Source organism: Carcharodon carcharias, chromosome 13 (assembly GCF_017639515.1).
Source record: "Carcharodon carcharias isolate sCarCar2 chromosome 13, sCarCar2.pri, whole genome shotgun sequence".
Classification (NCBI taxonomy): Eukaryota; Metazoa; Chordata; class Chondrichthyes; order Lamniformes; family Lamnidae; genus Carcharodon; species Carcharodon carcharias.
Window position 1 is genome coordinate 32,611,074 of NC_054479.1, and position 26,033 is coordinate 32,637,106.

The 26,033-nt window shown below is 40.1% G+C and overlaps 1 protein-coding gene across 2 annotated transcripts in view; it reads left to right on the top strand.

Annotated features, from left to right (window-relative positions):
- LOC121285920 (P2X purinoceptor 4-like) overlaps positions 1–26,033 on the top strand; it is a 56,066-nt gene that overhangs the window by 15,268 nt on the left and 14,765 nt on the right. For both annotated transcript variants that reach the window (XM_041202867.1, XM_041202868.1), the window contains exons 4-9: positions 4,059–4,131; positions 15,186–15,282; positions 18,115–18,195; positions 18,280–18,421; positions 19,896–20,032; positions 24,313–24,406. In XM_041202867.1, the coding sequence (XP_041058801.1) occupies positions 4,059–4,131; positions 15,186–15,282; positions 18,115–18,195; positions 18,280–18,421; positions 19,896–20,032; positions 24,313–24,406 (624 nt within the window). The remainder of the gene's footprint in view (positions 1–4,058; positions 4,132–15,185; positions 15,283–18,114; positions 18,196–18,279; positions 18,422–19,895; positions 20,033–24,312; positions 24,407–26,033) is intronic.

The following is a 26,033-nucleotide window of genomic DNA, read 5'->3' on the forward strand; positions in this document are numbered from 1 at the left end:
ACTAGGAGGTTTAGGAAAGAGAAGGAAAACTTACTTGTGAGGCATAATTTTTAGGTCGGCGTACGGGCAAGCGCCCAACCTGATCAGACGCGAAATCACACATGACGATGTTGGATGTCATTCTGTGCTCACGCGATATTTCAGTCAGCGCGTCCATCGACAATTAAAGTTAAGGTTCCAATTGTCCCCAATTTTTTGTGGTCCATCCCACCCTATGGTTGGCGGATGGGCAAATCTGCAATTTTTGATGAAACCTCATCCAAGGTGGGATGAGGTTTCCGTTATTAAATAAAATAAATAAAAATGTACGGGCTGAATTTTCATCATGTATATGTTCAGCTGACTGATTCTGATGCGTGGACATTGTTTTCCAGATTTTAAAATCTTTATTTAATTGTTTTGAAGTCTTCAGCTCCCTGAGGCAGCTCTCTGCCTTCAGGGAGCTTTCATTCAGCGCTCACCCGTGCCTGTGCTTACATCAGCGCCTGCCCTCCTCCTGCCCCCATCCCAGCAGCGCTGAGCATTTCAGCGCACAGTTCACTGGCCAGCCAGTGTGAAATCGCAGTTGGGGGCCGATCGTGGGTGGTGGTCCATTCCCCAGCTGCTCCGGGGCCCACCGATCATGCCCACACACATGCACCTGGAAAAGATATGGATGGGAAAGTTTAGCAAACATTTTAAAGCATTGTTACACACCAACCTGAAAATCCTGCCCATGGACTCTGGATGATCAAAGTCTTTGCTCTGATTTAACATTGCCTCAAGTGAGGTACTGCTGGGTGTAGTAAGGAGCAGGAAGGAGATAATCTTCCCCAGCAATGGAAAAATTGAAACCTGCTTCTGCCATGAAGAAGGTCCAGTTAAAGCTAGATGAAGAGGTTCACAGGAGGACTATTGTACCCCATGCCAGGATCCGGTGCAGGAAGTGCTTTAATAATCTAACCACATCAAGAAATGCAAGAAGTGTTGATTCATCTACATCCTGTAGTGGACATCCCCTCACTCTGTTTGGTCAAGTGTTTTCCTATCACATCAATCTTTACAGCTATTTAAGATTGAACGTCACCCATCGCTCACTTTCTTTGCAGCTCCTTACCACTTATTCATTTGCCATTGTCATCCACCTCGATCCTTAAGCGTTATGATGCATCTGCTGGATAGTCACCCTCACCAAATGCACTGCCTCCATCGGGTGAAAACATACATTACAAAAATTCATAGTCTTGTAATTGGCCCATCGCTGGAGAAGAGAGCTCAAGAGACAGGGGAAGGGAGGGGACCAGAGCTCGGCTGCTGCAATAATCAGAGGAAGAGGCCATGGAGATCAGTGGCATATCTGCATCCCCAACGAATGGAGATCGAGAGACTGGGACTTTGCAGATGCTTGGTGACAGAATTAGATACCTACGACCCACATTTCATATATGATTCAAGCCATGTTGACTTGATTTCAGCGACAGATGAGGTTGGATCATTTTAATTATGCTAAGTAACAACATTTCTACATTGCCAGTACTAATTCTACTGACTCACCAGGGCCTTCAGGGTGAGAGTTCCATGGAGGAGCCAACTCCTTCAGAGGGTGCACCATTGCAGAACACATGCTTACCAGGCATCAGCACAGTGGCTCCATTTAGACAGCTGAGTTTTCATCTGTTGATTCATAGTTCACAAGTTAACATGAGCAGAGAGTGGTGGTATGGGCACCTGTGGTGAATCCCATGATGGGCCATGCATCCCACTCTAAGCTCTGCACAGCTGGGCACAGATGCTGAATCCCAGGGGCCAGTGATGAAAAGGATAACTACAGAGGGACAGCAACAAATCTGAGGTACTGGCAGTCATGTCACATACATTGTCCATAATAGCAGAAAGGATGCAGGAACCCAGATCAAACACTAACGGATTGATGTGAAAATGTCTTCTTCCATGGTAGACTGGCCTCCTCTGTGGAACTTCAACTCCAGAAATCAAATGAATCAATGCGTAGTGTGACCACGGTGAATACCAGCCATCCAAACAGGATGATTAATACTAATACTTAGCTACGGCCTTGGAACGTTTCACGGATCTGCCCCAATATTTTCTGTGCTTGTGGATGAGTACAAAGACATGAATTGATGGGGACCAATTTGTGGATGTGTAGTGGGTTTTTAGGGGACTGCTTTGTATTAAGAGGGTTTTGTGTCAGGTGATACAGTGAGTCCCTTTTTTAAGTTGCCTCATTCAGCATTGTTTCACTTTAGCATAGCGGATATAATTGAACTGGTATGCATACTTAGGACTTTGTTGGGAAAGTTGGGACTTTCAATTTAGTGTTGTTTTGTGTTGGGGCTGACAGAGTGTGCATGACCTGATTGGTGTCATTTTGGAGCGGCCTCTTCTCTTGACCATGACTCTCTCCCGCTCCCCGAGAATCTCTCTCTCATACCAATTCTCTCCTGCTAGCCACTTCCCTTCCTGGCTCTCTCACTCACAGCTCCTCTCACTGCCTCAGTCGCTTCCTCCCTCTCGCCACCCTACCCTTGAGCCCTTACTCACAGTGTGGTAGTGGTGAGTGGAAGAGTCGGGCAGGGAAGCAGCAAGAAAATGTTGGCAAGAGGGAGTTGGCCTGCAGGAGAAAGTTGGCCAGTGGGAGTTGGCAAGTGGGAGGTGAGTAGAAGAGTTAGCATATTTCTTTCATATTTTTAAATTTATTTTCTTAAAGTTATTTCATTTACGAATGTAAGAATTTCAGAACGTACATTATTTCAACTTACAGGGCATAATGTTTTAACTTTTTTCTGATGAGAGTGGTCCTACAGAGCATAAATACAGCTTTTACATTGGCTGTAATGGGAAAACCTTATTTGCTTAAAGTTGTTTCACTTAAAGTTACACTTTTCAAGAATGCAACAACAACTTTAAGTGAAGAATTACTGTTGTTGCTTTAGTCAAGTCTGATAGATTAACTGAAACCTTGAGTGATTAGTAAGTACCTGGCAACCTGAGCAGCAATGTGAGCAACTGCAGTGACCATCTTCATCTTCCACCTTCTCTTCATTTGAATCCTCATCAAATGGTGAGTGATGAGTGGCTTGTTCCTTCTTCACCTCAAGTTCTCACTGCTGCTCTGTATTTTACAGATTGCAGCACAGGATTATTATCCTGGAGACCCTCGCTGACAAGCACTGAAGGGCACCTCCATCCCTGTACAGGCACTTGAATAGCACCTTGAGAGTGCTGATGACTTGCTTGATGACATATCTGGTTGTCATATGGCTGTAATTTTGGTGCTTTTTGGGTTCATTGGCGGGGTTCCTGAGGTGAAAGCAGCCAGGTTTGAAGGGTGCATTCTTTTTAGGTGAATTGTATGAGAAGCAGAATGTAATAAGGAGAGGTATGTCATTCAAACAGATTTAGAGGCTTGACAATTAAAATGGCACTAGAATTATAGAGGATAATTGGAAGTATAAAAAAAAATGTCTTGGTAAAACAGACTTTATGTAATCAAAAATAATCCAAAATGAAAATGTATTTTTCAAAACATTTTGGTGGCCATTAGGAATGGAGTGTTCTGGAATTGTTCCTAATTGCACAAATGTACTAAAATGGCAGTCTCAATTGCGAGTTTAGGACTTTAACTTGGAGCATATTATCCTGCAAATAAATACTGGGGACAATACTTGACTCAACCAATTTCTGGAAGCCTTAGCTGGTCAAAGTAACAAAACATTAAAACCTTCACATACCATCCTCATTGTAATGGCAACAGAGAGCCACAAATGCAGAGTTTCTGCCAGGCTAGCTCTGTGAAAATGTGGTATGGCACAATTAACTGAAGGGCCCTAAAGATCTTAACACATAGTTAGATCTACAAATATTATTAGCAGGATATGTCAGGCAAATTTGAAACTTGTTCTGCAGCAGGGTTAAAACCAAAGATGTAGTGTCCTGTCATAAAGATACTCTGAAAGATCAACACAATGAATGGTGCGATAAGTGTATGAGAATTGTGCTTAGTTTAATTTGTTAACGGTTTGAAAAGTTTGCTGAAAGTTAATACTTACCTTTTTCAGTTGCCAAATGAAAGGACTAGATGTAAATCTGACATTGATTGTGCATCTGGATACTACAACATTCACAGCAATGGTATGTTCAGCTTTATTTTACTGTAAGTGCATTATGCAGAATGAAATACTGATTGAAAATACAGTAATGTTGGTCCTTAATCCCTCTTATACACATTGCTTGACAAGAATGCTTTAATTGACTATTGTCATCGTTAAAAAAGTTTCTGGTTTTAAAACTCTGACTTGAAAAGTGATCTTTTTAAAGTGCATTTGATAAACTTTGATCAAATCTGACTGATCCTACATCTTTTATACATCATTCAAGTTACAGTTTTCTATCTGACCTGGCGGTAAAACAACCAAGTGAACCATCTAATTACAATTGAAAGGATCAAAGCAAGGTCCAGGGGTACAGAACTTAAATCACAAGTGGTAACTGCACCTCCCCAGACAATGTTAGAGAATTAGTTTTTTTTTTAATTGAGAAACTAAGGTGAAGGGCTCAGGTCCAAAGCACAGGGCACAGCAAGATTCAAAAGAATGAAACAGCAGGTCAAATAATTTGGGACACGAGAAATGGATGACTCCAAGCTTATTTTTTAAAAAGTTTGAAAGTTGTAGGATTGAACAAAGGCTGCAAGTGGTAAGGTTCTGAGGTTCTGGGGATAGATTGAGTTTGAGTATGAGACTGGTTAGTCTTAATTTCAATGCAGTGGGAATATAAAATGGAGGGACAGCGGGAAGGATATTGTATTTGCAGCTTAGAACAAAAATGTGAAGTTCTAACGGTGCAAACTATAGTACTGATTACAATTTAGCTTCCCAATTTTTTTTACTTGTGCTCAGCATGGAAAATGACGCTGGAGAAGTAGTAGTGGGGAACAAAGAAATGGCAGAGGAACTGAATAGGTACTTTGTGTCAGTCTTCACAGTGGAAGACACGAGTGACATCCCCAAAGTTCAAGAGAGTCGGGGGGCAGAGGTGAGTATGGTAGCCATTAGCAAGGAGAAGGTGCTAGGAAAACTGAAAGGTCTGAAGGTGGATAAATCACCTGGACCAGATGGATTACACCCCAGATTTCTGAAGGAGATAGCTGAAGAGATAGTGGAGGGATTAGTGGTGATCTTTCAGGAATCATTGGAGTCAGGGAGGGTCCCAGAGGACTGGAAAATCGCTAATGTAACCCCCCGTTTAAGAAGGGAATGAGGCAAAAGAGGGGAAATTATAGGCCGATTAGCCTGACCTCGGTCGTTGGGAAGATTTTAGAGTCCATTACTAAGGATGAGATTTCAGAATACTTGGAAGTCCATGGTAAAATCGGGTAAAGTCAGCATGGTTTCATCAAGGGGAGGTCATGCCTGACAAATCTGTTAGAATTCTTTGAGGAGGTAACAAGTAGGTTAGACAAAGGAGAGCCAATGGATGTTATCTACTTGGACTTCCAGAAGGCCTTTGACAAGGTGCCGCACAGGAGGCTGCTCAGTAAGATAAGAGCCCATGGTGTTAGAGGCAAGGTACTAGCATGGATAGAAGATTGGCTGATTGGCAGGAGGCAGAGAGTGGGGATAAGGGGGTCCTTCTCAGGATGGTGGCTGGTGACTAGTGGAGTTCCGCAGGGGTCAGTGTTGGGACCACAACTTTTCACTTTATACATTAATGATCTAGATGAAGGAACTGAGGGCATCCTGGCTAAGTTTGTAGATGATACAAAGATAGGTGGAGGGACAGGTAGTATTGAGGAGGCGGGGAGGCTGCAGAAGGATTTGGACAGGTTAGGAGAATGGGCAAAGAAGTGGCAGATGGAATATGACATGGGGAAGTGTGAGGTCATGCACTTTGGTAGGAAGAATAGAGGCATAGACTATTTTCTAAATGGGGAGAGAATTCAGAAATCTGGAGTGCAAAGGTATTTGGAAATTCTAGTCCAGGATTCTCTTCAGGTTAACTTGCAGGTTGAGTCGGTAGTTAGGAAGGCAAATGCAATGTTGGCATTTATTTCAAGAGGACTAGAATATAAAAGAAGCGATGTGCTGCTGAGGCTTTATAAGGCTCTGGTCAGACCACATTTAGAATATTGTGAGCAATTTTGGGCCCTGTATCTCAGGAAGGATGTGCTGGCCCTGGAGAGGGTCCAGAGGAGGTTCACAAGAATGATTCCAGGAATGAAAGGCTTAACATATGAGGAATGTTTGAGGACTCTGGGTCTATGCTCGATGGAGTTTAGAAGGATGAGGGGGGATCTGATTGAAACTTACAGAATACTGAAAGGCCTGGATAGAGTGGACGTGGGGAAGATGTTTCCATTAGTAGGAGAGACTAGGACCCGAGGGCACAGTCTCAGAATAAAGGGAAGACCTTTTAGAACAGAGATAAAGAGAAACTTCTTTAGCCAGAGAGTGGTGAATCTATGGAATTTATTGCCACAGAAGGCTGTGGAGGCCAGGTCATTGAGTGTATTTAAGACCGAGATAGATAGGTTCTTGATTGGTAAGGGGATCAAAGGTTACGGGGAGAAGGCGGGAGAATGGGATTGAGAAACTTATCAGCCATGATTGAATGGTGGAGCAGACTCGATGGGCCGAATGGCCTAATTTCTACTCCTACGTCTTATGGTCGTAAAAAGCAGCTACTACTGATAAGCCTGCAATTTTTTGAATTGAAAGTTAGATATAGTGTGCCTTAGAGCTAACAATATCTTCTGCTGGATTACGCTGCAAGTAGCACAGGTTATCGAATGCACACTCCTGATATCTCTAATAGGTGGAAAATGCCATACTTATGAACCGTACAACTCTGGCTAAAATGAATAATTTCAATTCAATATAAGACATAACATAACAGAAACAAAAGTAAAGCAGCAGAGGAACATCTGGGATATAGTACTTAAGTCTCTGTGGTATTTTAACTGTTCTTGAGATCAAAATAAAGTGCATAGAGATTCCAATGGGGAGTCTTTCCAGTTGGGAATGTATAGCAAAACATTGTGCATGACTTCTAGACCAAAAGAAAACATTAGGAAAGCATATGCAGTACTCGACTTAATTTCCAGTACGTGCTGTCAACAGATCAGGTTCCTTGCTACAAAAGCAAAGTCAAAAAATACTGCTGTAGAGTGCTTTTTCATTGCAGCCCTTGTAATTATATGTTCGAAGTTCATAGCCTAGGTACTTCCAGCAAGAAATTCAGACACACCTTGGAAATGTGTTTCCACTAAGTGACCTGAAGAAACTAGGGCAGTTATCCAGATATAATCACTCCGGACAGCTCCTTACATCTCAGAATCAAATTCTTTCCCTCACTAAGAGAGTTTCTTTGAAGACCTTGATCTAAAAGAAGTTAATTAATATAGAATTTAATAATCAACAAAAAAATAGATCATGATGGTTGATTACTGGAAATGGTCACTGACATGGAGGAAGGGTAGAGTGCAAAGGACTTCCGAGGTAATGGAAAAAGTCATCAATTATACAGGCAGTGTAATTTCAGAGGTAATCTCACAACTGTGAAGACAGGTTTGTTGGGAAACCATTTGTCTAAACATGGTTGGTGCCAAATCCTCTCAGCAGCCTTGGAGATATCCCAGGTAATGACAGGTGATTCACCAAAACGTTCAGGAGCAAAGTTCCAAAAGTATACAACAAAGTTAATAAAATCATTGGTGCATTATTCATAATGAAAAGTATACTAGTAATCATGCATTAGACCAGAATTTTCAAGGTGATGAATAATTTGAGATTTTGCAGCAAAATTACATATGGCCATAAGACATAGGAGCAGGAGTAGGCCATTTGGCCCATCGAGTCTGCTCTGCCATTCAATGAGATCATGGCTGATCTGATAATCCTCAACTCCATTTTCCTGCCTTTTCCCTATACCCTTGATTCCTTTACTGATTAAAAATCTGTCTATCTTAGCCGCTGCAGCCCTCTGCGGTAAAGAATTTCACAGATTGACTACCCTCTGAGAGAAGAAATTCCTCCTCATCTCTGTTTTAAATGGCCGCCCTATTACTCTGAAATTATGCCCTCTAGTCCTGCAAGGGGAAACAACCTCTCAGCATCTACCCTGTCAAGCCCCCTAAGAATCTTATATGTTTCAATAAGGTCACTTCTCATTCTTCTAAATTTCAATGAGTACAGGCCCAGCCTACTCAACCTCTTCTCATAAGGAAATCCCTCCATACCCAGGATCAACCTAAAGAACCTTCTCTGGACTACCTCCAATGCCATTATATCTTTCCTTAGATAAGGGGACCAAAACTGTTCACAGTATTCCAGGTGGGGTCTAACTAGTGTCCTGTATAGTTTTAGCAAGACTTGCATATTTTTATCAAAAACAGAAAATGCTGGAGAAACTCAGCAGGTCTAGCAGCATCTGTAGAGAGAGAAACAGAGTTAACTTTTCAAGTCCATATGACCCTTCTTCAGAACTGAAGAGAAGTGGAAATGTGATGAAATTTACACTGTTTAAGGAGGTTGGGGCCGGTGAAGCTGGATAAAAGGTCAGTGATAGGTGGGGACCAAGGGGGGATTGACAAAGATGTCATGAACTAAAGGACAAAGGGAGTGTTAATGGTAGTGGTTAGTGCTACAAAAAGGTGCTGATAGTGGCATAAAGGTAAGAAAGCAGATTGTGATAATAGCAGAACAAGGGTAGCATTGTGTGAAAGAATAACATGGAACAAGAAACAGATGGCTCAGACCTTCTGGTCGCTTGCCATTTCAACACCACCATCCTGTTCTTATGCCTATATGTCCATCCTGCAATGTTCCAGTGAAGCCCAACATAAACTGGAGGAACAGCACCTCATCGTCTGATTAGGCACTTTACAACCTTCTGAACTTAACATTGAGTTCAACAACTTCAGACCATGAACTCTCTCCTCCATCCTCACCCTTTTTTTTAGTCCCCTTTTTTCCACGTTCATTTTTATTTTTATTTTTTATCCACTTATTTTTATTTTTATTAATTTATCTGTGGTTTTATCCCCCTTTTTATTCCCGCCCACTTCTATCCCTGGTTGGATTCATAACATATTGTTGTAAGAAACTGTCCCGAATCCACTGTATGAATTCTTGCTCATGTTTAGCTTTGCCAATTTGATTTTCCCAATCCAATTTAAGATTAAAGTCATCCATGATTAATGTACTGCCTTTTTTATATGCCTTCATTATCTCCTGATTTATTCTCTGTCCTATAGTATAGCTACTGTCAGGAGGCCTATGCACTACTCCCACCAGTGTCTTATTCTCCTTGTTATTTCTTACCTCCGCCCATATGGGTTCTACATCTTTCGATCCAAGATCCTTTCTAGCTATTGTACTTATTTCTTCTTGTACTAACAAAGCTACCTCACCACCTTTTCCTTCCTGCCTGCCCTTTCGAAAAACCACATACCCCTGAATATTTAGTTCCCAGCTTTGATCTCCTTGTAACCACGTCTCCATAATGGCTATAAGATCATATGCATTAACCTCTATTTGTGCTGTTAATTCATTTATTTTGTTCTGAATACCATGTGCATTTAAGTGAAGAGCCTTTAATTTTGCCTTTTTATCATTTTTTCCCCTTTTGACTCTCTTTGCTGCTGTTTGCTAATGTTTGTATACTCTGTCCCTTCTTGTGACACTATGGGTATCATTATCTAAATAGCTGCCCTGCAAGGCTGCCATGTCCTTTTGCTTTGTAAGCCTATGTATCCCCTTTCCTGAACCCTGCCTCCCTCTATTTAATTTAAAGTCCTCTTTGCAGCCCTAGTTATTCAGTTCGCCAGGACACTGATCCCTGCACTGTTCAAGTGAAGCCTGTCCCACCGGAACAGCTTCCTTCTACCCCAGTACCCCATGAACTGAAACCCCTTCCTCCCACTCCAATCTCTGAGCCACGCATTTAACTCCTTGACTTTATTTACCCAACGCCAGTTTGCCCGTGGCTCAGGTAGCAATCCCGAGATTATTACCTTGGAGGCTCTGCTTTTTAATTTAGCTCCTAACTGTTCAAATTCTTTCAGCAGAACCTCCTTTCTAGTCCTAACACTGTTGTTGGTATCAACATGGACGACGACAACTAGATCCCTCCCCTCCCACTCCAAGTTCCTCTCTAGCCCTGAGGAGATGTCCTTAACCACATAACTAAAGTCCTGGGCCTTTAGTAGCTAAAAACTTAATACTGCTTAGGTACTTTATACAGAATTAGACAATTTTAAAATTATCAGTGTAAGGACAATATGATTGTTTGATTGGGACAGCACTTATAAATTCTTTTTCTAATTTATGAAGGGAACTAAATTAATCACCATTTATAACTATATATGTTTTAGGACTGTCAATTCATTGCATTTAACCTGTTTTTGGAGATTAGTTTTTGCATTGAGCACTAAATATGCATAAAGTACCTATGCAGTATTAAGTTTTTAGCTACCAAAGTCCCAGAACTTTAGTCCGCTGAACTGTGACTGGCATTGTGGCATCCAATTCTTGGCCCAATTTTGTAGTAGTAATGATGATGAAACTGTCAGTGCTTGCTATCATTACTGTACTGAAATCGACAGCAACTTCTTGTGTCTAAATAACATGGAAATTCAGAAGTTGCTGTCAGTGATTCTATGCCGCTTCAGGGAGTGTGCTACTGAGGCACTGCTGATCAGTGGAAATCAACCGAATTGACTCACATGCTGTTAGTCTCCTTATAAAAACCCTTGATGAATGACATGTAACTGGGTTTTTAATGGCATACTAATTTCATAATTACCACTAAATGACCCCTCGGCCCTGAAAAGCTAATTTTATATTTGTGGATTGTCAAATTTCTCCAAAAGGATAAAAATTCCAAATTTTTTTTAAGTGTTTTAAAGTATGTTTATCCTTATTTTAACTTCTGTCTTAATCCAATCATAAATATTTATTTCACTATCTGAAAATTTAAATGAAAAGTGAAGGACTTTAACTTAATGGTTTACTGTATGTGATCCTTCAATGTGATTGGCTATCTACCTGTTTGCAGACATCACTGATGCTGCAGGCCAAGACATCCTCTTGACTTGATGCTAGATTTAAACTGTAGTCAGGCAAGGGAAAAACCATGTCACAATGATTGTTCGATTTTTGTGTGCAGCTTTCTTTAAGATTAGCACCGAGTACGATTGCTTCACCAGTGATGCAAAATCTGGACCCTTGTTTGCAATAGTGAGCAAAATAAGATAGTAGGAAGCATGTGGAAGATTATTAGCTGCAGTATTTTAAAAAAAATTCGTTCTTTCATGGGATGTGGGCTTCGTTGGCTAGGCCAGCATTTATTGCCCATCCCTAATTATCCTTGAGAAGGTGATGGTGAGCTACCATCTTGAACCACAGCAGTCCATGTGAAGGGAGTTCCAGGAATTTTTTTATTCATTCATGGGATGTAAGGAAGGGAGCTCCAGGATTTTGACCCAGCAACAGTGAAGGAACGGCGATATAGTTCCAAATCAGGACGATGTGTAGCTTGGAGGGGAACACGGTGGTGTTTCCATGCATCTGCTGCCCACATCCTGCTAGGTGGTAGATGTTGCTGGTTTAGAAGGTGCCATCAAAGGAGCTTTGGCGAGTCACTGCAGTGCATCTTGTAGATGGGACACACTGCTGCCACTGTGCATTGGTGGTGGAGGGAGTGAATGTTAAAGGGGTGCCAATCAAGCGGGTTGCTTTGTCTTGGGTAGTGGTTGAGCTTCTTAAGTGTTTTTGGAACTGTATTCATCCAGGCAAGTGGAGAGTATTCCATTACACTCCTGACTTGTGCCTTGCAGATGGTGGACAGGCCTTGTGGAGTCAGGAGGTGAATTACGCTGTGCAGAATTCCCAGCCTCTGACCTGCTCTTGTAGCCACAGTATTTATATGGCTTGTGTTATGATGTGGCAGATGATGTGTGCCAGGCAGATCAAATCCATGAGAGAAACTTGATTACATGGTCACAACGATTTTGCAATTTGTATTTTATTTTGAGATGTGTGCCCTGAATTCAGTAGTAATAAGTCCACTAAGACTCTAGGAATTTTTTACATAACTAAATTAAACATTTATTAACAAAAGAAAAAATTTCAAGCACATACATATGTCTACAAATTACTACCATAATAACTTTTAAAACCCCTAATTAATCTGGCTTCTAGTTACACCCCCGTTAAGGCAACAGTAAAAAAAAGAATTTTAAACAGATCTAGGCAAGTCAAACACAATACCCTGGAGCAAAGACAGAATTACCTGGAAAAACTCAGCAGGTCTGGCAGCATCGGCGGAGAAGAAGAGTTGACGTTGCTGCCAGACCTACTGAGTTTTTCCAGGTAATTCTGTTTTTGTTTTGGATTTCCAGCATCCGCAGTTTTTTGTTTTTAACAATACCCTGGAGAGTAGAATTAAAAGTGGCTTTTCCCAGCTTCAGTTTCTGGGGACAGCAGATTAATACACAAATACTGGAGGCTTTTCACATTTCTGGTAGACCTTACAATGCCGTCCTCTCTGATATATAGCCTCTTCTCCTTTACACATGTTTCTCCCTTTTAATGCAAATTCCATTGTTTTCATATGTCTTTGGAACTTTACATTTCTCATAATATGAATCTTTTCATGATGCTAATACTATCAGTAACTTTTAGGAAAAATGAACGTACTGCTTGGCCTAGCTTCTTTGGCTAGGTGTAACATCCTACCATCTCTGTGAAATTTAAACTGCCCTGATTTATCTAAAAATGCAAATTCTCCTCACTTCACCTGCTAAAACTTCAGCCATGTTTATGTATTTAGCATTTCAAACCTAGCTTCCTTTTGATGAGTCAAAACCTCCAGACTATCTGTCTCCAATTCAATAAAATCCCACACCCACACACAGAAACTATCCAAACCCCACTATTAACCTACTTTTACAATAAATAACAATAATATTATGAGAATTATTACACTTTTGAGACACTTGTCCAATCCAGTTCAGTTTCAGGTCAATGGTAACTCCCAAGAAGTTGATAGTGGGGGATTCAATGATGGTAATGCCATTAAATGTCAAGGAGGGATGGTTAAATTCTCTCTTGTTGGAGATGGTCATTGCCTGGCACTTACCCACATTTGAACCAAGGCTATAATGAGGTCAGGAGCTAAGTGGCCCAGGCGGAGCTCAAACTGAGCCTCAGTGGGCAGGTTATTGCTAGGCCCAACCATCTTCAGGCTGCTTCATCAACGGGCTTCCCTCCATCATAAGGTCAGAAGTGGGGATGTTCACTGATGGTTGCACAATGTTCAGCACCATTTGTGACTCCTCAGATACTGAAGCAATCCATATCCAAATGTAGCAAGACCTGGGCAATATCCAGGCTTGGGCTGATAAGTGGCAAGTAACATTCACACCACACAAGTGTCAGGCAATGACCATCTCCAACAAGACAGAATCCAACAATCGACCCTTGATGTTCAATGGCACTATCATCACTGAATCCTCCACTATCAACATCCTGGGGGTTACCATTGACCAGAAACAGAACTGGACTAGCCATTATAAATACTGTGGCTACAAGAGCAGATCAGAGGCTAGGAATCCTGTGATGAGTAACTCACCTCCTGACTCCCCATTGCCTGTCCACCATCTACAAGGCACAAGTCAGGAATGTAATGGATTACTCCTCATTTGCTTGGATGAGTACAGCTCCCACAACATCAAGAAGATTGACACCATCCAGGACAAAGCAGCCCACTTGATTGACATCACATCCACAAACATTCACTGCTCCCACCACTGAAGCACCAGTGTGTACCATCTACAAGATGCACTGCAGGAATTCACCAAGGCTCCTTAGACAGCTCCTTCCAAACCCATGACCACTATCATCTAGAAGGACCAGGGCAGCAGATAGATGGGAATACCACCGTCTGGAAGTTCCCCTCCAAGGCACTCACCTTCCTGACTTGGAAATATAATGCCATTCCTTCACTGTTGCTGGGTCAAAATCTTGGAACTCCCATCTTAACAGCACTGTGGGCAGCTCACCTCTGCCTTCTCAAGGGCAACTAGGGATGAGCAATAAATGCTGGCCCAACCAACAAAGCCCACATCCTGTGAATTAATTAAAAAAAAAAGAACACTACCCTGTGCAACTCCTGCTGTGATATCCCGGGACTGAGATGATTGACCTCCAACAATCACAACCATCTTCCATTGTGCTAGGAATGACCCAAACTAGTGGATTTTTTTCCCCCTGTAGATGTAGACTTGGGGATGAGGATTGTTTTCAGTACTCAATTTTTGGTGAACTTGTTCCCAGGTGGCCTGAGCCCATGGTGTGTGGGTTATGCAGCTTCCTATTGTAAAGATTAAGGTTTAAATTAAATGATTTGTTTTTACAAACTTGCTGATTTGTGATGTAACTAATAGCAAGCAGGAGTTTAGATGTCCTTTTCACATAGTGGTTCAGGTCAGTGTGTTGGGCCATGGGATGCTACAATTTAGTGGGACTTGTGTTTTTAGTTTGCATTATTAATTATCATTAATTATTTGCAGTCATTTGCTAAACTACTAACAGCTTCTAGTAATACTGCTTTTATATTCTATTCTGATTTCAAAAATATGTTTGAAACAAACTTGAAAGAGCTGGATGCAGTTAACTATATTAAATAAATATGTGATTAAAACCAAGATTAACTGAGTTTTTTTTGTTTAATGGTGAGATTAATTGCACTTACTTCTTAAATTGCTTAGTGACAGCCTATGTGTTGACCAAATATACTGAAAAAATATTCTAACAAAAATTATACTTTCTATTTTTAAGTATGATTTTATCATTTTCCAGTTTCATACAGATCAAATTCACCTGAAATTCTCATTCTTTCTAACATTATTTTTAGAATTCCAATACTTAAGAGTTAAATTCATATTGCGAATAATTGAAAATGACTGAGATAGAAAGAACGGAAATCTGAAATCAATCAGGAAATGTACAACAGGTCTATCATGCAGTACATCTTCAATGCTTTCCTTCAGTCAATTTCTATTTAAAATAGTTTTATCTATTTATATTTCTTTTTCACTACTTAGCAAAATCTCACATTGAGAAATGGATAAAAGGTGTTCTTTTTCATCACAAATGTTATTGTGAGCTCTGTTTTAATCTTAGGGGTTTTAACTGGAAAATGTGTCAAATACAATGAAGAGGTGAAAACATGTGAGATTTTTGCTTGGTGTCCTGTGGAGAATGATACAGTTATTCCTAAGTAAGTAAGTTATTGGTTAAAAGTCCTATTGATGAATTATTACCAATTAAGTGGTGGTTAGAAACATAATATTGCTTGTGGGCTTTTTTCAAAGCTCTGATTCCTTGCAATAATTCCATTTATTTCCTAAAACATGCAAACTGAACAGAATAACCCAGATGCAGCTTCATGAAAGCTAGATACAACTTCAATAACTTATCCTTAGCCTCGTAAGTCACACCCTTAGTTTATATCCCAACATTTTTATTTGCTTTCTTCACCTCAATGGAGCTGAACTTTTGATTTGATAGTTCTAATGACATATCTATCAAAATCCCTGATCTCTTCAATTCTTCTACTTCAAACACAATGCCATTTAATACATATTAGAAATTCTCACTTCTGTCTAGTGTCATGATTTCACACTTAGCCATGTTGAATACCATCTGCTATCTATCTACCCATTGACTATATTGGTGGGGAGGTCAAACGCAGTCTGGGTGACTGCTTTACGGAACACCACTCAGTCCACAAGAATGACCCAGACCTTCCTGTCGCTTTCCGTTTCAACACTCCACCCTGCTCTCATGCCCACATGTCCATCCTTGCCCTGCTGCAATGTTCCAGTGAAGCTCAACGCACACTGGAGGAACGGAAATTCATCTTCTGATTAGGCACTTTACAGTCTTCTGCACTTAACATTAAGCTCAACAACTTCAGACTATGAACTCTCCCCTCTATCGTCACCCCTTTTTTAATCCCTCTTTAAAAATTTATTTTCATTTTTTCTACTTTTATTATTTATTTTTATTTTTATTCATTTATTCACTGTTTTACCCCCTTTTTTAGACCTTTTTCCTATCCTTTTTGCCTGCCACACCCCCCACTACACCTGCATAAGATCCATCTGTTGCTTGTCCTTGCTATTTCACATAGTGCTGACCCTTGTTCTACTATTAACACATTCTGCTTACCCACCTTTATGCCACTATCAGCTCCTTCTTTAGCCTGTACCACTACCATTAACACTCACTTTGTCTTTTTGTCCATGACATCTTTGTCAGTTTCTCCTTAGATCCCAACAATCGTTGGCTTTCTATCCAGTTTCATCTGCTCCACCCCCCTTAAATAGTGCAAATTTCATCACATTTCTACTCTTTAGCTCTGAAGAAGGGTCATACAGATTTGAAACGTTAACTCTGTTTCTCTCTCCACAGATGCTGTCAAACCTGCTGAGTTTTTCCAACGTTTTCTATTTTTAATTCAGATTTCCAGCATCCACAGCATTTTGTGTTTATCTTTTATACAATCCCTCATCAAAGATCTTCAACACCTTCCCTGATTGAGGCAAGGCTCTCCAGCATCTTTAATGATGGGGTTCCAGTTGCTACTTTCCAAGTCATTGAAACGTTAATTCCAATGAGCTTCAAAAGATATTAATTAGTGGATCTGCAATCCCCTCGGGCAACTCTTCCAGCACCATTGGATGGAAATGTCAGAGATTGAACCTTTCTAATATGCCTTCTCTTGTGACACTAAAGGTTTCCAGTCTGATTGCTCCCTTATATCTCTTCCATTCTAGTAAAAACTGATCAGGAGTTAGCCACACTGTTAAGATGTTCTGATGAAGAACAATGGTCACACAGCACCCGATTTTTAACTGTTTAAGTGAATAGGTTCTGAGTCAGTTAAAATCTCTCCCATTGTGTCAGAGGAGCTATATTACAATGGTACCAGCCAAAGGAAAACCAACAGTGAAACATGAAAACCTTTGGGTTACAGGAATACCATTCCTGAGCATGGTAAATGGAAATTAAAATCAGAATTGTACTTATAAAAGATATAACAGTGGTCAAAGGAGAAAAAGCACATCCAATTAAGTATTGAAACTGATGGTAGGTGCCAGAGCACTGACATGACTAGACTGTAAATATTCAGATTGTTAGATATGTTGCAATGTTACAAGGTTTTCATGGTGTAGATTTAAGAATTGCAAATTGCATGCAATAAACATTACTGTAACATTTGACTGAGACTGCACAGGCAGAAACAATAATACATTGGGGCAAATTTCTTCCTGTTCATTTTTTTCTGAAATAAACAAATAAACAATTTAGTGGTGGCTCAGGGATTAAGTGGAGGCAGTAAGGCTTTTCTGCACCCTTGGATGTTTGCCAGGTTTGCCAAAGGCCTCCCTTGTGTGGGGGGTGCGGGGGGAGTCCTTCGTAGTCAGGTACACTGTATCCATTCAAGATACCTGGCATCTGTGACCACTGAATGCCACCCATCTGCCCTTGCCTCCTTGCCTCCAAACCCCCCCCCAATCAAACCACCCACCCCCCCCTCCCACGACCCCCATCCTGCCCTCATTGGCCTGCAGTCCCACAATAATCCTGGGCCTCTGATGGGTTCATTGCTGTCAGCTGCCACCACTTCTTGCCGGCACTGGTGACAATAAGCTCTCAGTGGGTGGGACTTCTGCTGCCAGGGACCTCGTTTATGAGGGATTTGGTTGGGCCTCTCCCATGGGACTGTCGGGAGTTCCTGCCAGTTCTCCAGCCAATGGGAGAGAACCTCAGCAGCTCGACAAAATCACGGCCTTCAGTTCAGCTAGTCACTAATTTTTGCTTTTCAGAGGTAGGTCGCCTTAAATTGTGACATTTTCAGGTGAAAAGTGTGAAGCAATGGATGCAATTAGCTGGAATACTTTTAATTGTTTAGTTATCAATGGGAAGAATTCATAGAATACATTCGGCTGAACAACAAGGAAGTCAAAAAGCTTTAGAGGAAAATTAAATTTTAAAAAAGTGTATTGATGGTCATGTTAATGTTGTAAATGGTCTTTGTTTATAGGCCTGCAATTCTTGGAGCAGCTGAGAACTTCACAGTGTTAATAAAGAACAACATTGCTTTCCCCAAGTTTAATTTTTCAAAGTAAGTTTAGTAGCTGCTTTGAATTGCCCATTTGTACCACACATGTTCATAATATAGTGACATTTTCCTTTTTTGTTACTGCAGGAGAAATATATTGACAAATGTAAGTGCCAGCTACTTAAAATCTTGTCAATTCAATCGGAAAAATGACCCTTTCTGCCCAATTTTTCGCCTCGGAGATATGGTTCAAGAAGCAGGACAGGATTTTCAAAAACTAGCTGTTCAGGTTTGTTCAGTATTGATTAGATATAGCCTCTTAAAGATTTCATTACCTTTATCTGGTGGGCTGCAATAGAGATCTCCTATTTATAAACCACACCATCCCAAGTGAGCACTGTATAGGAGCAGTTGCTATTTTGTGACGATTACATTAACAGAATGGCTAATCTTCCTGATAACTAACATCCTGTGCAGAACGATGTGTTACTTTATATTTTTAAAAATATAAAACTTGATAGTTGAGAGAGCTTGAGTGGATTAGAAAGCGGTTGCGATCTAGTGACTAAACAAAATAACTAAGAGTGTAAAGGAAGACAAAAATATAATTTTAAAGGAAATGAAACAGAACAAGGCAATTTTCTTTCGACTGTTAGAATCAACATCTCAGAAATTAATCCGAGTTTTATTTGCCTATAATATTCTTGATTTTTTCCTTTTCTTCTTATCTCTCACTGGTTCAAATTTTCCATTTGATAGAGATCTGTTGCTCCAATTATATTGCAAGTTTAGCGTCTTGCTCTGTCTTTTTTTTCCTGACACCTGAAGATGCTGAATTATTTTGAGCATGGTTCTACAGGCCCTCGTTGCCCTCCAGCTTATCACCAAATGGCCATTCTTCACAAGCCAATATGCAACTACTGACAAAACGATGGTAGGAACGCAACACATTACACTTGCATGCCTTTGCTGAAGATCCAATCAAGCCAATTGTCATCCTTGACGTTGTTCCCCTTTATTTCTCCCTCACTGTTTGGTTCACTTTTGTTTCCTGTTTTGCTCTTTTGCTCATTTCTTGTTTCTGTCTCCTGTCTGACTTTTCATCCCTTTTCCCTTATTGCCTCTTCAACAGTTTAGATTTCACAATACTTCCAACAGGGTTGGAGCTGCAGCATGAGGAAGATGAGAGAACTGGAGGGGAGTTGGCCTCAGTTAGCTGGGGAGTGAGAAACTGGCTCGCTAAATAGTGAGTAGCATTATCTGACTGTCCTAAGAGATGACTGTACCATTTTAATGTGGTAACCAAGTGATTATTGGCAGATTATTGGGAGAATCCTATCACAGCAGAGCCCAATCCTATAATTTTATGATAGGCACATACTGTTAGTACGTGTAGAAATTACTGGATAGCACACCAGTGCTTGAAGTGATTTTGCTGAACAAATATCAGGAGGCATTAGGACAGTTGCAAAGCATCTATCATTTCCCTGTAAGCAGTGAGATAAACACAAACCAAGAATAAAAGCTGGGAACTATCTGGGCTATAAGGACTTAATACAGACTTACTATTTGAACCAATGGATATATTTGGTCTCTCCAATCCCCAAAATTTTTTAAATGGAGGCCTCATTTCAGTGAAATGGCAGGAACAGATCATCTTTGGATAGCAGCGAGAACAGTAATTGAATTAGCAACCCTTCATTCCTAAAAACTGATGGTTTTATTTTTATTTCACACAATATCTCTCCTCATCTGTTTTACAGGGTGGAGTGATGGGGATTTTAATAGAGTGGAACTGCAATCTGGACCAACCTCCATCTAAGTGTGTTCCTAAATATGTCTTTCGGCGCCTTGACAACAAAAACTTTGGTGAAACAATATCGCCTGGTTTCAATTTTAGGTATTTTTAAAAATATTCAGTCATGGAATGTGTGTGTTGCTGGCTAGGCCAGCATTTATTGCCCATCCTTAAGAGTCAACCACATTGCTTTGGGCCTGGAGTCACATGTAGGCCAGACCAGGAAGGATGGCAGATTTCCTTCCCTAAAGAGCATTAGTGAACCAGATGGGTCTTTACGACAATCGACAATGGTTTCGTGGTCAACATCAGGCTTTTAATTCCAGATTTTTATTGAATTCAAGTTTCACCATCTGCCGTGGTGGGATTCGAACCCGAGTCTCCGGAGCATTACCCTCGGTTTCTGGAATACTAGTCCATTGACAATACCACTATACTTTATTTGAGTATCTGGGGGAAGGGAACTCAACTTTCCATACCTGACGTTCCTCCAGGGATCACTAAATGGTGATTAGTAGAATTCTTAGCTAAAGAGGATGGAAACCAACAGTATGCCTCTGCTGGGATCAATTAGCTCAGTACAGAACCTGCAAACTGTATGCAGATTTTTTAATGGCTGAATATCATTCCATACTGTCATTTTGGCAATGGACTAATCCCAAAACTCTCATTGTCTTGGGCCAAAGCAATTTGCATCATGAGTGTAGAAAAACCTAAATTCAATAATTAGAGATTTTGTTTGGCAGAGTACTTAATTCTTTGAAATTAGGGTTAAGTGCAGGGATAATGCCCTGACTATCTCCATTATGACTACTATCCATACGTAAAAAGTTGAATAGAGAAAGGAATAATGCCAGAAGACTGACAAACATCAAATACAACTCCTATCTTCAAATAGGGAGATCAAACCAACGCAGGGAACTATAGACTAGCTCACTTAACAACAATGGTAGGAAAGCTACTGAAATCTTTGTTAAATTATCAGATAACAAAACACCAGAGAGGGGCATTATAATTCAAAATAGCATGGATTTTTGATAAAAAGTTTATGTTTAGCCAACCTTATTGAATTCTTTGCCCTTATCTACTTTTTGTTATTTTTTTCAATGTAGTGAATGTGATGTACATGGAGTTTTAGATGGTCTTCCATAAGATGTCACATAAGAGACACATGACAAAGGTCATTGCCTGTGGAGTCAGGATCCATGGAGCAAAATGGATTGAAATAGGGCTAGAAAAAATAAACCAGAGGGTAGATGTTAAGGGAAGTTTTTTGGACTGGCAGAAAGTGGGAAATGATGTCTCTCAGGGATCTGAGCTGGAACATCATGCAATGCCCATCCCAATCATCATTTCCATGAATTATATCGATTCAGAAATAGGTATAGTGCCAAAATTTGCAGATTATACCAAATTACGGGTCTACCTAATGATATGGAGGAATTCAGCAAAATAGAGGAAGCCATAAATAGACTTCCAGAGTGAATGGTAAATTCAGTATAGCAAAGTGTGAAGTTCATTTTTGTGGAAGGAATAAGGACACATTAATTGGAAGATAAGACACAAAATGGGGTAGAGGAGCAAGGCAATTTGGGAAATACTGATAGATAAATTACTAAAAATAACAACACATGTTTATAAGGCCATTAAGAGTGCATATAAAGTACTGGGATTTGTTTCTAGAGGAGTAGAATACAAAAGCTGAAGGTGGGGGGGGTGATATTAAATTTATATAGAACTTTGGTAAGACTGCACTTGGCGTACCGTGTGCAGTTCTGGTCTCCATACTCCAAAAAAGATACTAACGTAATAGAGAAGGTGCAGAAAAGGTTTAAAAGGATGTTACCAGAATTGAAAGAATGTAGCTGTTAGGGAAGATTGAGCAGGCTGGTACTCTTTCCTCTGGAAAAGACACCAAAGAGAGCTGATAGAGGCATTTAAAATTTATGTTAAGATTTGAAAGGGTAGATGTGGAGAAGCTGTGGATGAGCCTAGAACAATGGTCATCTTATATTTATGTTGCCCTAACAGAACAGATAAGGAATTTAGAAGGAATTCCTTTTCCGTATGGTGGGAATGTTGAACTTGCTGCCACATGGGCTGGTTGGAGCAGATTGCACTGACACATTTAAGTGGAGGCTTGAAGCACGCATGAGGTTATTGGGGTAGGGTGGGAAGATGTAATTAGTATGGAAGAAAGCTTGTGAGTATAAATGTTCATTTAGATCAGTTGGACAGATGGTATGTTTTTTCTGCTGTGGATGCTATGGGGTGAAATTTTCTTTCAGGGTGTAATTGAGAATTGCTGAAAAAAGAGACATGTCAAAGATTTTTTGCCAGGACACTTCACAAGAATACCAATATAAGGAGAAAACAACAATTTATACTATATGGGAAGAGAGTGCTGATTGGTTAGCAAATGGAATCTGATTGGGAGGGGTGTTGCCATGGAGAATGCATGGCAACTGACCAAGCATTGTTTGAAATTTAAACCAGGCAGTTTAACCCTGATTGGTCAAGGCATTGCCCTGAGGAATGAGTCAGTGAATGGCTGTCACTTATTTGGGTTAGCTGAAACAGGCGCAATGTATGTACATTATTTATAATGTACATAATGCGCCATATATAATGCGCCAAACTGTGAACCCAACATACAATCTTAACTTGGTTGTTAGGATTATTTAGTGAATGTTGTCCAATCACAGAATCACATCTAATGTTGGACATTGTGTTTTGAGTTTTACAAGCATGGGTTGGTTGGGTATGGTCTGTACCTTGCCAGTTGCGAACAGCGGCAGGGACATGCTGTTTGATAATATTACCCCAGAAGGGCAAGGTATCTCAAAAATTTGAGCAACAGGTGAACCTAGCTTTTTACCCTGTTACTATGCAGTAGCAACACAAGTGGTATTCACCACTAACAGGATGCTACCCATCAAGCCAAAAAGACATTCTGCCTATCATGCAAATGAGTAATGTGGTATATGAATTTCAGTGCCAGTCTGATGCTAGGTATGTAGGCCGTACATCTCAAAGACTGGCGGAGCATATCTTTTCATACAGTATAAGTTATTATTTTCCCCTTATATTGGTGTTCTTGCGAGTGTCCTGATGAGTACAAGACAAAAAGCTTCAAGATGCCTCTTTTTTCAAGAAGTTAATGACATCTTTGTTAGAGACTTTGACGGGTCATCGGGCTGTATGTGCTTTTATCACATCCAATGTGGGGTGGTTCATACTATTTATTCTTAGTGATTTGGCAAAGCTGAGTGGCTTGCTATTTCAGAGGACACTTAAAAATCAACCACATTGCTGGGGTCACATGTAGGGCAGATTTGGTAAGGTAGATTTCCTTTCCCAAAGGGCATCAGTGAACTTGGTAGGATTTTATGACAAGTCGGTAGTGTCATGGACACTGTTACTGAGACTAACTCTTTAATTCCAGGTTTATTTAATTGAATACAAATTCTCCTAGCTGTCATGGTGAGATTAAAACTTGTCTTCAGAACATTAGTCCAAATCTCTGGATTAATAGTTCAGTCATATTACCATTAGGCTATTGTTTCCATTGGTTCATGCACATGAGAAACAGCATATTTAAGAACATGCAATAATGGAAAGTTTTTCATTTTTAATGTGCAATATACTGATGGCATAAAAATCCAGCTTTCAGTGAGGATAAACATATTTTAAAGACACTCAAACCCAATCATACTTAAACACCAGACAAAGATCGTTTTCTGTTTCACCTAAAATCCTGTGATTAATTTTACATCCTTTTTGAACCAGTGTAATGGCAGGAAATTTGCGTAGATGGGTCTTTATAATGGCTCTGAACCCAAGCTCGCGTTCAGATGCGTTTAGGTACAGAGACTGATAGTTATGCTATGCTCAAACATTCCCACACTTTTACAGAAACTAAGTGTGCAACACATTTGCATCCAAGTTCTGTCATTATTTTATGCAGGTTTTTGCTTCATGTCCCAATTATATGCGTTTATGGGCAAAAATACACAAGACATTCCATTTCATATGTAGTGACTGAATGACAAAGTTCAGAAAAATCATTTGATCCAAAATGGAAAATCTTCAACATTGACTTAAAAAACAAACTATTAAGCAGTTTATTGCACTTCTTTCATCTTCCAGCTCCCTATTATCATGCTGAGGAACAGTCAGGGTTGCAGACCCCTCAACAGCTGTCAACACTGCTCTGTGTTCAGTGCATTCCTACAGCATAGGGTTGGTCTTTGCAGTAATTACAGGGAAGGGTAAATAAAGGTTTAACATTACAGTTAAGGTATCAAAAGGACAACTGAAGAAAAGTCACTGTTTATATTATCCAGTCAATGAACTGTCTAACATTATTTAATTAAAACCAGATTTGCCAAGTACTTCAGAAATACGAATGGAACAGAAACAAGAACATTGTTCAAAACATACGGAATACGATTTGAGATTGAGCTTTTTGGGCATGTGAGTGAATATTTATTATTTGCATTTTAATTGCTTTGAAGAAGAACTTTAGAATCAAAATACCCTATTAGATAATTAGAGTTCTTGATGTTGAAATATAAAACTATCAAACCCAGTGACCAAATTTTCATAAACCTGCTGCCAGATCAAGGGAATATGGCCCAAAACAGAAATTTAAAACTATTTTCTCTATATTTGCAAAATTGAGAGAAGGGCTGTAGGCAATAAGCTTCCTTGGATGCCTTTGTCTCTAATTTGACTTATGTGGAACACACCTGTGACAATGAAAATCATGACACCTTACAATAATCTAACAGATGTACATTAATCAGCTGCTGTTCAACATTCCAGTATTCCAATATCCTTATATGGTTATCATCCGCATCCTTAAAGCTATTCACTTGTAATTTTTAAAATGCCACTTTTTTCTCATAGTTCACATTACAACTCTATCCTAGTCAATCACAGCATCTCTACTGCCAGGATTAAATACAACAAAGTTGATTTTAGCCAAATGTATAAGGCAGAAAATAATACCACTTGTATGTTGAACTTCTAAGACTCGCTTCATGCTATCATTTTGCTTACACAGAACCTAAAGTACTTTAGGGAAGTCTTGCTTTGGTTTTTATTTATGTCAGTTGCAAAATAACAATTGTCTTATTTTTGAGGTTTAAAAAAATGTAGTCACCTCCAATCCCATCAGCTCTCTTCATTCAGAATAAAATACACAAAGAATGGTAAATTGGATTCTTTGTGAACTTGAGCATCTGTACATTTTAAGTATACATGTGGAACTATCTCCCCCACCCAAGCACTGAGAGCACACAGTATAACTTAGCACTCCCCACTTCCATTGTTACTTATGGTACTCAACCAAGACTACTAATACAACAGAAACATTAGCAGGTCAAAGTGTAGTCAGCCATTTGCAGAACAGGACTAAATGTGGTATACGAATACTGTACTATAATGGCTTCCTCATTTAATACTTTTTGGAGGCTAAGTTCATAATAAAGTCAGGGCTTGGGAGTCAAGATTGTACTTCCCTCATACTTTCCCCATCAGAAAAAGATGCAATGGCAGGGGCAGAAACCTGCTTGGAAAGATTCAAAAAGGGAGTTGTGGGAAAGATGAGCATGGATTTAGGAGGCAAAAACAAATTAAGAACTTTGGAGAGGAAAGAGAAGATACGATATGATAGTAGTTTCCAAGGGTTAGCAGGAGTCAAGACTGGGCAGTCTGTTAAAAGGAATGGGGTCAAAGGCAGAGGTGGCACCCCTCATGGATGAGATGAGCTCAGAAAGGATATGAGAGGGAGATGAGAACTAGTAGAGAAAGTGAGGGTTCAAGGCTGGACGAGCAGAGGAAACCTTGGCATGATGGACTGGGGAAGGAGCAGAGGCAGCTAAACAATCTCTGGTCTCAACCTTAGTTGTTGGAGGTGATGGGGTGGAAGGGCAGGGGAGAAGAGTTTGAAGAGAAATTTGGTAGGGGAGAAAAGAATCTTGGATTTATCTTTGACCTTCAGGATGATGCTGAAGTAGTTGAAAGTTGACGTGGTTTAACTACCATCTGCTAAATCAGATATGTGACACATATGCTCATGTCTGTTTGCCCTGCAATT